The 15630-nt window shown below is 38.3% G+C and overlaps 2 protein-coding genes across 2 annotated transcripts in view; both read right to left on the bottom strand.

Annotated features, from left to right (window-relative positions):
- Window positions 1-3060: 3060 nt before the first annotated feature.
- LOC117995685 (uncharacterized) overlaps window positions 3061-15630 on the bottom strand; it is an 86733-nt gene continuing 74163 nt past the window's right edge. The window contains exon 24 of the mRNA XM_069509024.1: window positions 3061-15610. The gene's annotated coding sequence lies outside the window, so the exon portion shown is untranslated. The remainder of the gene's footprint in view (window positions 15611-15630) is intronic.
- Window positions 8426-9948, bottom strand: LOC138404544 (uncharacterized). The gene is made up of 3 exons (XM_069508806.1): window positions 9467-9948; window positions 9163-9356; window positions 8426-8562 (listed from the first exon to the last, which is right to left on the bottom strand). The coding sequence occupies exons 1-3, from the start codon at window positions 9946-9948 to the stop codon at window positions 8426-8428; spliced, it is 813 nt and encodes a 270-aa protein (XP_069364907.1).

Genomic DNA, 15630 nt, shown 5'->3' with positions numbered 1-15630 from the left:
GCTGTTTTACCTCTTTAGGAGTTGAATTTTCAAAAATCCTTAACGGATGTCTGTGTTACTTATTGTCTGTCTGTGAAAGTCCCGTCAAAATAGATTCAGCAATTCCGGAGATTTGCCCATTCAAACAGACAGACAGACAAAAAATTTAAAAACGTTTGTTTCAGCTATGGTACAGTTCAAATAACCATATGAGCTCAATATAAGGTAGTTATTTCGAAATTACAGATAGACACTTCAATTTTATCACTATATACCTATTTAAGTAAGTATATTAATTTTGACTTGATACCTTACGCGTTCCTGAGAAAAAGGGCCTTGACAGACAGACAACGTACTAGACCGTAGGTATAGTACGCGACAGGTCGAGATGGCAATCGGGGTGGGAACGCCGCGTACTCCCGCACAACCTCCGCGCTAACCTGGTGCGGGAGAGCGTGGGAGCTGTGCGGGGCGTCCTTCCGCCTCATACTCCGATTGCCATCTCGACCTATCGCGTACTATAACCGAGTATAATTTATTGGTATCTTTATTGATTTGCAGGTTATTGGATCAAAGAGAAATTAAATCATGATATATGGAGTAATCTTGACCACTCTCGTTATAATCTTATGGGTGCCTTGTCTGAAAAGAGGTTTGTGGGCCGAACCCGGCGCGGTGTATGCAAAGGATAGAAAAAATAGAGTATTTCGTATTTCTCCGACAGGCTATTGTTGTAAATCTGGTAGAAGAACTTCAAATCTGTAAATAATATGTAGTTTAATAAATATACTTATTTATATAACTGCCTGTATTCATAATATAGCTGCCTATATTATAATCATTAATCACACCTCCGACACTCCTGGAACACTGGCCTGTCCGTGTCCTGGCGGTGAGAGTAGTGTCGCTTCTTCACGTATTAGTTAGTAGGTATTATTATTATGTATAGTCCGCGACAGTTCGAGATGGCAATCAGGATGTGAGGCGGAGGGACGTCCCGCACACCCGCACCAGGCTAGCGCGGGGGCTGTGCGTTAGTGCGGGGCGTTTCCTCTCCGATTGCCATCTCAATAAAATATATAGGTACTCCTAGTTAGTAGATAACTACTTATTAAAATGATTAAATTTTAAACCTAGGTAAATACTTATTTATTTACGAAACCGAAAGCGTCTAATAGAACCTAACTATAGAGTTTATTTAATTTATAGACTATAGCGACTGGCAGTGATGATGCAGCCTAAGATGGAGCGCGCTTGCCTAGAAGATACCTACCTGTTCACTCTTGACTTGAAGATAAGTAGCCATTGTAAAAATTTGGAGGAGCAATCTGACGTCGGAAGGGCGTTCCATGTTATCCTTGCGGTTCGTATTCGAAACGAGGAGGCAAATCGCATCGTACGGGTCTGTAGAATTTCGACTACCTTGCCTTATGACTAACGTGCGAAAGTGAACCAATATCCTCTAGTGGCAGTAGTTTGGTTGTTAATCGGTTTAACCGAACTAATGTAATTGTACGACAAAACATTCACAGTTACAAAAAAATCTGTGATTTTCACGATAGGCAAACTAGAAATGGAAATAAGCTCGCTACTCCTGCGCTCCGCCTCTGGAAGGTGGGAAAGTCATTTGTGGGAATGAGTGTAATATTTTATAATAAAATTCCACAAGCAATTTTAGACTTGCCTTTACACAAGTTTAAAAAATGTGTTTAAAACATATTATACAGTCGCAGACTATGTACCTAAATGATAAAAAAGCTTGGATTTGACTCGCTCCAGCAATGCACGGGGCTGCAATGGCTTGTATAGTACGGTACAATAACATTGTAAATTGAAAAATTAAAAAGAGCAACCGCCGAGTTTCTTGCTAGTTCTTCTCGGTAGGAACGGAATTCCGAACCAGTGGTAAATTAAAACTACCTGACTATTATATTATGACTATATTCATAAGCACTTGTAAAAAGTTTACATGAATAAAAACATATTCTATTCTATTCTAATGCAACTTTTTTGTGGCAGTAGTTCGGTAGGTACGGAGCACCGAACTATTGATACCTTTTAGTGGCAGGCAGGTAATTATCGGTTGTTAGTCCGGGTAACCGAACTTTTGCCACTAAAAGGTATCAATAGTTCGGTGCATTTTTTATTTTTTTATTCAGATACAAGTTAGACCTTGATTGCAATCTCGCCTGGTGGTAAGTGATGGTGCAATCTAAGATGCATGAGGACTAACCTGGAAGGCGTTTTTGAATGACATGACACGAATGACAGTTTTTGCTTCGTACCAACCGAACTACCTACTGCTACTAAAAAGTTGCATGAGTTCGGTTAACCGGACTAACAACCGAAATGCTGCCACTAGAGGACCCATATCATTTACTAGTTCTGGTGTTCATGCTTCAAAGATTATGAATCTAAATATATATAAAAGGAAAAGGTGACTGACTGACTGACTGATCTATCAACGCACAGCTCGAACTACTGGACGGATTGGGCTGAAATTTGGTATGCAGATAGCTATTATGACGTAGGCATCCGCTAAGAAAGGATTTTTGAAAATTCAACGTTCATAATAGTTACACATACCTACCTAGAATATTAGACTAAGTATTATCTACAGAGGAATGTGCAGTGTTCAGACAAGCCTCCAAGCGCTTACGAGCACGAAGAAACCAATATTGTAAGTGTTTTTTCCTTTTGTGTGGAAATAAAATAAATAAATGATAAACATGACTACTTTATAAATGAAGTTGTTCACAGTGTATCCAAATACTTGGAAATTCCTACTGCATTGTTGAATAAGTACAAAGTCTGCACTTATAATGATAATAATTTAGTTAATTTAAAAAGAATTACTGTCGATGGGTGGCCAAATAAACAGCACTTATCAAAAGAATTACAATTTTACTATACCTAATATAAGGTCTGATCTGTTCATAGAAGATGATTTGATCTTTTTCAATAATAGATTAATAAAATTATACCTACCGTCTGAACTAAAACTCCAAACAATGATAATTTCATTGTTTGGAGTTTTACTTTTATACATGAATAACATTTAGGAATAAATAAAACAAAATCTCGAGCTAGAGAATTATTTTATTGGTATGGAATTAATGCAGACTTAGAAAATTACATAAAAAGCTGTTAAATATGTCTTAGGTATATGAGTAGGTAATGAACAAAAAGAGCCAATGATTTGCCATGAGATACCTATCAAACCTTCCTTTTAATAAAGTAGGTGTTGATCTGTGTGAACTAAGAAATAAAACATATTTAATTTTGGCGGATTACTATTCTAAGCGGATAGAAATATGTCAGATTAACAATAAAACTTCATACACTTTAGGTAATTCAATCATTAAAATTTTTATAACTCATGGTATTCCAAAAATTTTAATAGCGGATAATATGCCTTTTTCATCACAAGAAATGATTCAATTTTCAAAAGAATGGAAATTTGAAATAATAACTAGTAGGTACCTAGTCCATTATATCCTAAATCAAATGGTTTAGCTGAAAAGAGTGTGCAGACTGCAAAGAATAGGTATGCTTAAAAAATGTTTGATGATAAAAAAGACATATCTGAGGCATTGTTAGAGTATAGAAACACGCCCCTTCCTGTATGCTGTAGGGTGATGCTTCACCCTCTCAGTTATTAATGAATCGAAGAACTAGGACTAAGTAACCTATTTGTAATGAGTTGTTAAAACCACAAATTGTACCAAATGTAACAGAAAATTTATTAAAAAGACAAGTAACTTATGCTAATTATTATAACAGAAATTGTAAAGATAAAGGTGTTATTAGAAATCAATGATAATTGTATGTTAAAGAAGGGGAAGGTATGGGTTCAGGGACAAATAGTTGGTAAACATCCACAAGTACGTAGGTAGTTTACTTGCACCATTTATAGGCCGTCCCATCGCACTTTCCTAGTCCGGCTGTTAAATCTCTGGTACCATCGCATTTGTCATTCTGTTTCTCCCGTTTGATTGTCTATCTTCACTTGTATCCCTTTTGTAATAACTGGAAAAAGAATGAGTAGGTATACTCATTCTTACTTTACTTGACTTTCTTAACTACTAAGATAATATTTTTGTTTGCTCATCTATTAATGTGCGTAAATCATCGCAAGAGTGTGTTATATACTTAGCTACTCCCCGGTCGTTCCACTGAATTACATCACAACTTAGTCTTCTTTTAAAAACTCGTGACTTCTTTAGTAAATACGTACGTACGTAGGTAGTTTACTTGCACCATTTATAGGCCCAGTCCCATCGTACTTTCCTAGTCCGGCTTTAAAATCTCTGGTACCATCGCATTTGTCATTCAACACTGGTGGAAGAAGTGCTGTCATCTTCAATAGGTTCTGGTTCTTCTGAGGCCAGACTAGAGCTAGTGTTGTCATCATATTGTATATAACTACAACCAGGATGTGTATCTTCTTGGGTGGCACTCAATCTTTTATACTTGACTTTCTTGTAACTTGAGCTGCATTCAACACTTTCTTCTCTGAAAATTACACCAGGTGCTATAGATGTAACCTTTGAGCTATCATTTTTATCACTTACAGTACCGCTTTCTTCTTTAATTATTTTCTGTAGCTGGCCAATATTATAACTAGAACGTGAAATATATGTTCGATGGGTCAAATGTTTCTCCCGTTTGATTGTCTATCTTCACTTGTATCCCTTTTGTAATAACTGGAAAAAGAATGAGTATACTCATTCTTACTTTACTTGACTTTCTTAACTACTAAGATAATATTTTTGTTTGTTCATCTATTAATGTGCGTAAATCATCGCAAGAGTGTGTTATATACTTAGCTACTCCCCGGTCGTTCCACTGAATTACATCACAACTTAGTCTTCTTTTAAAAACTCGTGACTTCTTTAGTAAATACGTACGTACGTAGGTAGTTTACTTGCACCATTTATAGGCCCAGTCCCATCGTACTTTCCTAGTCCGGCTTTAAAATCTCTGGTACCATCGCATTTGTCATTCAACACTGGTGGAAGAAGTGCTGTCATCTTCAATAGGTTCTGGTTCTTCTGAGGCCAGACTAGAGCTAGTGTTGTCATCATATTGTATATAACTACAACCAGGATGTGTATCTTCTTGGGTGGCACTCAATCTTTTATACTTGACTTTCTTGTAACTTGAGCTGCATTCAACACTTTCTTCTCTGAAAATTACACCAGGTGCTATAGATGTAACCTTTGAGCTATCATTTTTATCACTTACAGTACCGCTTTCTTCTTTAATTATTTTCTGTAGCTGGCCAATATTATAACTAGAACGTGAAATATATGTTCGATGGGTCAAATGTTTCTCCCGTTTGATTGTCTATCTTCACTTGTATCCCTTTTGTAATAACTGGAAAAAGAATGAGTATACTCATTCTTACTTTACTTGACTTTCTTAACTACTAAGATAATATTTTTGTTTGTTCATCTATTAATGTGCGTAAATCATCGCAAGAGTGTATACTTAGCTACTCCCCGGTCGTTCCACTGAATTACATCACAACTTAGTCTTCTTTTAAAAATTCGTGACTTCATTACTATATACGTACGTACGTAGGTAGTTTACTTGCACCATTTATAGGCCCAGTCCCATCGCACTTTCCTAGTCCGGCTTCTGAATCTCTGGTACCACCGCATTTGTCATTCAACACTGGTGGAAGACGTGCTGTCTTCTTCAATAGGTTCTGGTTCTTCTGAGGCCAGACTAGAGCTAGTGTTGTCATCATATTGTATATAACTACAACCAGGATGTGTATCTTCTTGGGTGGCACTCAATCTTTTATACTTGACTTTCTTGTTACTTGAGCTGCATTCAACACTTTCTTTTCTGAAAATTACACCAGGTGCTATAGATGTATCCTTTGAGCTATCATTTTTATCACTTACAGTACCGCTTTCTTCTTTAATTATTTTCTGTAGCTGGCCAATATTATGACTAGAACGTGAAATATATGTTCGATGGGTCAAATGTTTATCTCGTTTGATAGTCTATATTCACTTGTATCCCTTTTGTAAAAACTGGAAAAAGAATGAGTGAGTATACTCATTCTTACTTTACTTGACTTTCTTAACTACCTACTAAGATAATATTTTTGTTTGTTCATCTATTAATGTGCGTAAATCATCGCAAGAGTGTATTATATACTTAGCTACTCCTCGGTCGTTCCACTGAATTACATCACAACTTAGTCTTCTTTTAAAAATTCCTGACTTTATTAGTAAATACGTACGTATGTAGGGTAGGTAGTTTACTTGCACCATTTATAGGCCCAGTCCCATCGGAATTTCCTAGTCCGGCTTCTGAATCTCTGGTACCACCGCATTTGTCATTCAACACTGGTGGAAGAAGTGCTGTCTTCTTCAATAGGTTCTGGTTCTTCTGAGGCCAGACTAGAGCTAGTGCTGTCATATTGTATTTTATAATGACAACCAGGATGTGTATCTTCTTGGGTGGCACTCAATCTTTTATACGTGACTTTCTTGTAACTTGAGCTGCATTCAACACTTTCTTCTCTGAAAATTACACCAGGTGCTATAGATGTAACCTTTGAGCTACCATTTCTATCACTCACAGTACCGCTTTCTTCTTTAATTATTTTCTGTAGCTGTCCAATATTATGACTAGAACGTGAAATATATTTTTGATGGGTTAAATGTTTATCCCGTTTGTCGGTTTGTTTAACTGATATTAGCTTAATGTCTTCCAGAAACGGGTCAGGACTCTTGACTCGATAAATCTGCTTATCTTTATTCACGGAATCTTGTTTTTTGTCATTTTGATCCCTCAGTAAGCTATCTACTTTTTGACCAGTTCCAGAGCTTTCAGTTTTTCCACCAGAAGTAGGACTATCCTTTTCGTAACTATGCCCAAAACTTTCATCTCTAAAGCTAGTGCCAGAACTGTGACTCAGGCTGATACTTTTATCTCTAAAACTCAGATCGGTGCTTTTGTCTCTAAAACTAGTTGCAGGGCTTTCTATATAGCTTGAACTGGCGCTTCGGCTTTCATATATGCGCACACTGGTAGCTTCATCTCTGCGGCTCCGCACAGGGCTCTCTACCGAGCTAGTGCTAGGTTCGGATTGCCTATCTTCTTGATTGGCTCCCTATTGGCCGTCTCCGGGATTTGCATGTACTTTCTCTTCTGTACTGTGTGCTATATCAGTTAAAACTCCCCCTTACCTCAAGGAGAAGTTTCGTTTTCTTGGAGTGCAAACCGACATAAGACCCTGCCGAACCTTAATATTAAAAACGCCGAGTCACAAAACGAAGTTCTATGGCAACTCGTTTACTGTGCGAGCTGTTGAACTTTGGAATGCACTACCATTGACCATACGGAAATCTAAGTCACTAGACATCTTTAAAAATGCAGTGAAGAATAATTATTATCTCACATATTGAAGACGACAATTAGGTATTTGTATTTTAGTTTCTCCTTAAGTATCATTATAGAGTATATATTTGTCTATTTTATTATTATATTGGTATTATACATATTATTTAATACATGTATTAGTGGTTTATGTATTAGTATGTATCAGTTATTTGAATGTATGTATATTAGTATATAACACACCACCTGCAGTCTAATTTTCATCATATTTTCCAATCTTTAAGGTTGCCTGGTAGAGATCGCTAATTAGCGATAAGGCCGCCTTTTGTATCTTCCTTCTGTCTGTGTTTTTTATTCTTTAATGTAATCCTTCTTGTGGTTGTACAAATAAAGTGTATTTATTATTATTATGGATATACATCTACTCTCACGCCCGTGTACAAAATAGATACATATAAAAACCAAAAGAGATATAATATACTTAGTTACATAAAAATAAATAAACCTACATAAACATTACATACACACATATTTGTACCGGGCGGAGGATTACACCCCGGCAGGGGAGACCAAACGGCCGGGGGTCAGGGCGACAGGTGAAGAAATCGGCGGACTATCCTGGTCGAGTCCAGCAAGACAGCTTTTTGCATCCTGGCTGCGAGCGAACTGCCTCGGAACCCCAGTCGCCTCAGATGGTGAGCGAGGCTGACTGGGATCAACCCATTCGCAGATATGACGATTGGGATGATTTCAGTGGACTCCACATGCCACATGTCGGAACCTCGTGAACCAGATCGAGATACTTACTTGCGCTTTTTCTCCGTATCAGCTCTCACGAGGTTCTCGTCATACGGAATGGTGATGTCCACCAAAAACACCCTACTGTGCCCGGTCCACCACCGGAATAAATCGATGCACGGCAAGCGCCGCGCCGAAGAGGATAGAAGCCGTATGACTCAGGCCAGTGCTGCTTTCCAGATGTTGAGGCAGCATTTTGTTTATGGCCTCAATGACATCCCGCGTCGCTAAATTTAACGTGAGTCGGGAGAGCCGCGGACGATTCTCTAGAGGAGCGCTCCGGATTTCAGAAATCGCCTCTTCTAGAATCCTTCTCATTCGCTCTATATCCAGGGAGACTTTCTTCAGGTTTCTTCGGTGTCTTCCTCCACAGGTCCACAAATCTTGTGAGATGGTAATGGTCTCCTCGCGGACGGGCGCCGCCTGGGAGACGATTTGCTCTGTGGTTGGTGCTGACACTTCTGGAACAGCCTCACGTCGCAATCGTTCGAGCTCGGTAGCGTTGAAGATGTTTTTTTTTTATTGTCGCTATGACAAGTAAAACCCCTGACAAGATGTCAGAGACATTTTCGGACTTTATTTAATTTCGGAATTACAATTTTAATTTATATAATTTGTTATAATTTACTTAATTTTATTTCTTATAATTTATTATAGCTAATTTATTGACAGAAGTATCATTTTCTTCTTCTTCTCTTAATATATGGCTTTTTCCAGTGCCATGTCAGAAGTATCATTTTATGCAAGTTGAAAGGAACAGAACCATACAATTTTTGTCCATGTTAATTTTTGTATTCTTATAATAGTAAACAACATTGGGCCTTTATTATCTGGTTCTGTTCCTTTCAATGACTATTCTCGCTATTTTCAAGCAAAATGCCAAGAATATTTGCCGGCTTGCAGTGCTTTCCAATATGGCGGAGATAGAGCCCCTGCACAGTTCTATTTGGATTTGCTGGTGTAGGTCCTCCCGTATTCTGCTGTGTTGCGGACAGTCGATGAGTAGATGTAAAATCGACTCACCGACACTGTCATCGTAGACACAGCCAGGACCTTCCTTACACCTGAACCTGTGCAGGTACTCTGAAAACCCGCCATGCCCACTGAACACTTGGACTAGAACTGGTGTCAGTGTTAACTTGCGCAAGATAGCATTGGCTCCTTCCACTGCTGGGAAGAACGACTTGGTGACTGCAGCCTTTTCAGTAGTTTTATATCTATTTTGACAAATCTTCACGGATTCATGTCTAATATGTCTTCTGATAAAGGATATAGGACACGCGTCGTAGTCAGGGCCGTCTTTTTCGTTAGTGCTTCCTTTACTAACTGGTCTGCTCTTTCGTTGCCCTCCACTCCGACGTGAGCCCTTATCCAGAAGAGTCTAATAATTTTTTGTTCATTTTTCAATTTTTTCAGATTTTGTCCAATTTCGAACGCCAATGGATCATAAGATTTTAAATTTTGTATAGTCTCCAAAGATGATTTTGAGTCTGTTATCATTATCTGCTTATCTTTACATTTGATAGCGACATCTGTGGCTCGGTACAGCGCATACATTTCGGCCTGGTATACTGAGCAGTACGACTCCAAGAGGAATTTCTTTTTTCCAGTTTCTATACCATCTCTCCAGTACACCAGAGGTGCACCGACCTTGCCACCGATCTTGCTACCATTCGTGAATATTTGCAGCCTTTCCCGGTCGCTCCTCCCAACAGAGGGATCCGTTATGTCGTTTAGTTTAGTGTAGTTGATGCCTATCTCTTGCGCAGGGTGGAGAGCGTCCAAAAACAATTCTTTGTCTCTACCCATCTGTCTCCTAACACATCTTGTTGTTTTCCCCTCTTAGCTCTATACAGTCTTGCTGCTTCTTGCACCCTTAGATCTAGAGGAATTAGCCTGGCCAGGGCTAGAGCCGCGGGAAGTGACACTGTTCTATATGATTTTATGATTTTTTGAGCAAACCCTCTTTGCACGGCATTGAGGTGCTTCTGAATGGTCAACTTTTGCGCGGCTGTAGCTCAGACGCTTGCTGCATAGAGTACTATGGGCTCTATTACCGAGACGTAGATCATTCTGATGATCTCCGACCTCAGTCCCCAGTTTAATTTGGATATATTTAGCACTTTTGTGCAAATATATTTAACATGGCTGTTAAAGATGTTAGAACGTTGAAGATGTTAGAACGCTGAATGTACCGAGTCCGATCTGCCAGGTTTTGTTCCGTGACAGTTAAGTTCGGCTCGAGCAGCAGGAACTCGCGGTACATTGCCGCTCGGTAGCCAGTCCGTCCGGTTTCCCCTACTTCCCCGTACTACAGGGCGACAGCGCCCTGTAGTACGCACGCATGACATTCTCGTTCATGTGAGAAGTCCATCTCATGCGGCGTACACCACCAGCGACGGGCGCCGAAGATTGGACCCTAGTGCGCCCTGTCGGAGCCAAGCCCTCTGGTGGGGATGATGGCTTTGTCGACCGGTTAGGTGGCGGTGCCGGTCGACTGGTGGTGATACTGGCGGCCCGTATACTGCTACGCCCAGCGCCAGCTCCAGGTGCGCCCTGGCGACCCCCAGGTAGCAGCCCTATTCGCTCATTCCTTATGTTGATATGTCCATTAAAAAAGGGGGGGGGTGAGTGGTGGTTACATCACTCGGGGTCCACTCAGGTCCCCGAGGAGACTGTTTCTATGGCCAGCACGCCAGATTTAGGGGAACTTGAATGATGATAATCATTTCCCCGTTTCCCTTAGTCGCCTCTTACGACACCCACGGGATGAGAAGGGGTGGCAGCATTCTCCTCTGCCGGTGCCACACGGCATATATTATTATTATTATTATTACATTGACAGAATTTTCCTATTTTTATTAATTTACTAATTACTAAATTACAAATAAAAATCTTTTTCAGCGATATTAATATTGGTAGATACACTTAGATTAAAAAATGTACTATGTATTTTAATATACCTACGGAGTTATTGAACATACATAGTATTCATGTAGGTACTTCTTTATTAAAACACACTTATAACATCCTCTACATTTAGAAGAATAAATTGCCTAATGTAATAATTAGTTCACGTTGTGGCTTATTTTGTTGTAAGAACACAATTTGTAAAATAAGACAAATTCCATCAATCGAAAGTAAAAAGCCCATAGAATATGCAAACGTTATTTTTTTCCCCGGGTAGGGAATAAACAGGTAAATCGATTAGTAACTTGCACCGCGTTAATGAATAAAAGTTAAATGAAAATAAACATTATTTCATTAACCTAACGTTTGCATATTCTATGGGCTTCATACTTTCGACTGGTATGGAGTTTGCGAAATGATTAAAAAAAAAAATTTTTTTATTATTAATTAATCATCCTTGACTGAAATTTTTTAGGCAACCCATATGCAATAGATTTATTAACATATTAAATCCATACTAATATTATAAATGCGAAAGTGTGTCTGTCTGTCTGTCTGTCTGCTAGCTTTTCACGGCTCAACCGTTTAACCGATTTTGACGAAATTTGGTACAGAGGTAGCTTGCAATCCGGGGAAGGACATAGGATACTTTTTATCCCGGAAAATTTGAGAGTTCCCACTGGATTTTTAAAAACCTAAATCCACGCGTACGAAGTCGCGGGCATCAGCTAGTTGAATATAAAATACGGTTCATCCATTAACCAGCTCGGTGAAGGTCGTTCTATAGCGGGATCCTATACTATACATGTCGTTTTAGTTTAGTTTAGAAACTGTGGGCAACAGAACTAGCCAAATTGGCTAGTTCGCCTTTGTTGTTGGCTTATTGCCTACTAGAAGCTTATCTATCATAGACATGAAATTACTTCAAAAACGATCTGATCGCTTAAATAGAAGCCGGGTGGCCAGCCTAACTATTAAACAAACCATCGAAACAATCTAATAAACTACTTTGTAAAGCTAAAATTTATAGTATCACTTTATTTAAACATTCAATATTATGTTAAGCACCTAATGTAACTACAGAGAGATGTAAATATAATTATTTAGGTATTTGCTTCTTCTTTTTAAGTATTGTTAAAGTATTTTGTCTATGTGTCTTGATTTTTTTAACTTTTTTTTAAATTTATACATTATTACCTATATTATTAGATACCTACCTAGGTCCTAGGTATTTATTATTTATCTACATACTACATCAGAAATGTTATTTTTAAAGCTGGTAGGTATGTACAGTGTTTACAATGAGTAGGTAACTACTAAGTTTTTTTTAAATAATATCATAAAGTGCTGAGAACAGTACCTACTTTACTGTCATTACAATCTAGCCTATGAGAAAGGCTAATGAGTAATATTATATTAACCTAAACTTATAAACATACTTATACCTAAGAATCGGTCCATTGACTTATCTTAGTTTATAGTTATGAGTCATTATTAGAAGACACTTTGTTCTTGTGTTCTTTAAAATGCACTAGGACTATGTCACTTTGTTCGTGTGTTCTTTGAATTGCACTAGCACTACACTTTCACTATAACTATACTAGCTCAAAAGGCTTAGTCCTTTTAAGTCTACGTATTAGGTATGTGTTGTCGAGGAGCTGGATAGCCTCGACGTTAACATGTTGATGGAGCCTGCATTCGTGGGATTTAGCGTGTTTGCTAATAGCTGTGTCCACGAAGCCCATTTGAAGATCGCGATGAATATCTTCATTTCTGACGTACCAGGGTGCATTGATGATACCCCTAAGCACTTTATTTTGGAATCGCTGAATTATTTGTGTATTGCTTTTTCTGGTACAGCTCCACAACTGGATACCATAAGTCCACACTGGCATCAGGACTTGTTTGTATAAGAGTATCTTATTTTGAGTTGACAGCGATGAGTTTCTGCCTATGAGCCAGTACAGTTTTTTGTACCGTATCTCTAGCCCTTCTTTTTTCTTCTTGTCATGCTTCTTGCTTTCCAGCGTAGCTTACTGTCAAGAGTCATTCCAAGATATTTTGCCGTGTTAGCATGGGGTATCTTTTGTTGGTCAATATAAATTGGATAATATTTTGGTATTTTATTAGTAAAATCAATATGGGTAGACTTAGAATCGTTAAGTCTTATTCTCAATTTTTTCGTCCATTTATGTAGTTCATTTAAAGCTATTTGAACTTTTCCCGATGCCTCCTGGTGAGTATTACCCACAGCTATGATAGCAGTATCATCGGCAAAAGTAGCGATAGTATTGTGATCGGTTTGTGGAAGATCACACGTGTACAGAAGATATAAGACAGGTCCTAGAACGCTTCCTTGAGGTACTCCAGCTTTGATCTCCTTGAGTTTGGAGTAAGCTTCCTCTTGCCTCACTCGAAATACTCTATCAGATATATATGATTCTAGTATGTTTGCAAATGGTTGAGGAAGCAATACTTTAAGTTTGTGAACAAGACCCTCATGCCAGACTTTATCAAAGGCTTGTGCTACATCAAGAAATACGGTTGAACAAATTTTCTTTTCTTCTAGTGTTCTTTCAATTACATTTGTTATTCTGTGTACTTGATCGATTGTCGAGTGCTTTTTCCTGAATCCGAACTGATGGTCAGGAATCAGATTTTTCTAATATAGGTTTAAATCTGCTGAACAGCAGCTTTTCAAAAAGTTTTGAGATAATTGGTAGCAGAGAAATGGTCTGTATGATGTAACCTCATTTGGTGGTTTGCCTGGTTTGGTAATAATAACTACTTCTGCAACTTTCCACAAGTCAGGGACGTGCTTTATTCTAAATGCTGCATTAATCAGCGTCATTAATTTTACGATTCCTTTTTTTGGGAAAATTTCGCAGGATTTCTGTAGTGATAAGATCATATCCTGGAGTTTTTTTAAGGTTTAGTTTATTAATCATATTGAGCATTTCCTTAGGCATTGCTAGTTTAATGGGAGAGTTTTCTTGATTTGTTTCCATCGTAGTGAAATCAATGTACTCTCCTTCATTTGGTTGAAATATTTTTTCGAGATATTCTGCAAATCTTTTAGCTTTTTGCGCACTATTTCTTGCCCACATTCCATTTTCTTCTCTGATTGGAGGAGTATGCATGCATGGTCTTTTTAAATTCCTAGTTGCTTTCCAAAGTGAATAGTCGGTGCTCCTTTCACTCGTGAGGCTTTGGAGATAACTGTAGGTTGAGATATCATTAAAGTTTTTGATTTGTTTCCTTAGGGCCTTAGTCAAGTAATTCAGCACCCTTTTATCAAGTGGAAATCTCGAATGATGCCACTTTTTTCTTTGCCTTCTCTTTTCAATGATGAATAATAAATCTAGTTCCAATTTTCTCGAGGAAGTTCACATAATATTCTTTTGAAATTGAATGCTTTGGGGGACTATATATAGCTACTACTGAAAATTCGTATTTTGTTGTTTTGACCTTTACAGCTACGGCCTGAATTTCCTGTTCCTCATATTTGAATTCTTGATAATGATACTACTAAGTTAATATTTTTGATTGTTCATCTATTAATGTGCGTAAATCATCGCAAGAGTGTATTATATACTTAGCTACTCCTCGGTCGTTCCACTGAATTACATCACAACTGAGTCTTCTTTTAAAAATTCCTGACTTTATTAGTAAATACGTACGTATGTAGGTAGTTTACTTGCACCATTTATAGGCCCAGTCCCATCGGACTTTACTAGTCCGGCTTCTGAATCTCTGGTACCACCGCATTTGTCATTCAACGCTGGTGGAAGAAGTGCTGTCTTCTTCAATAAGTTCTGGTTCTTCTGAGGCCAGACTAGAGCTACTGCTGTCATATTGTATTTTATAATGACAACCAGGATGTGTATCTTCTTGGGTGGCACTCAATCTTTTATACGTGACTTTCTTGTAACTTGAGCTGCATTCAACACTTTCTTCTTTGAAAATTTCACCAGGTGCTACAGATGTAACCTTTGAGCTATCATTTCTATCACTCACAGTACCGCTTTCTTCTTTAATTATTTTCTGTAGCTGGCCAATATTATGACTAGAACGTGAAATATATTTTTGATGGGTTAAATGTTTATCCCGTTTGTCGGTTTGTTTAACTGATATTAGCTCAATGTCTTCCAGAAACGGGTCAGGATTCTTGACTCGATAAATCTGCTTATCTTTATTCACGGAATCTTGTTTTTTGTCATTTTGATCCCTCAGTAAGCTATCTACTTTTTGACCAGTTCCAGAGCTTTCAGTTTTTCCACCAGAAGTAGGACTGTCCTTTTCGTAACTATGCCCAAAACTTTCATCTCTAAAGCTAGTGCCAGGACTGTGACTCAGGCTGATACTTTTATCTCTAAAACTCAGATCGGTGCTTTCGTCTCTAAAACTAGTTGCAGGGCTTTCTATATAGCTTGAACTGGCACTTCGGCTTTCATCTATGCGCACACTGGTAGCTTCGTCTTTGCGGCTCCGCACAGGGCTCTCTACCGAGCTAGTGCTAGGTTCGGATTGTCTATCTTCACTTGTATCCCTTTTGTAATAACTGGAAAACAAAGATTAAAA

The sequence above is a fragment of the Maniola hyperantus genome, chromosome Z, assembly GCF_902806685.2.
Source record: "Maniola hyperantus chromosome Z, iAphHyp1.2, whole genome shotgun sequence".
NCBI classification, from domain to species: Eukaryota; Metazoa; Arthropoda; class Insecta; order Lepidoptera; family Nymphalidae; genus Maniola; species Maniola hyperantus.
This window is presented reverse-complemented; position numbering and strand designations above follow the sequence as displayed.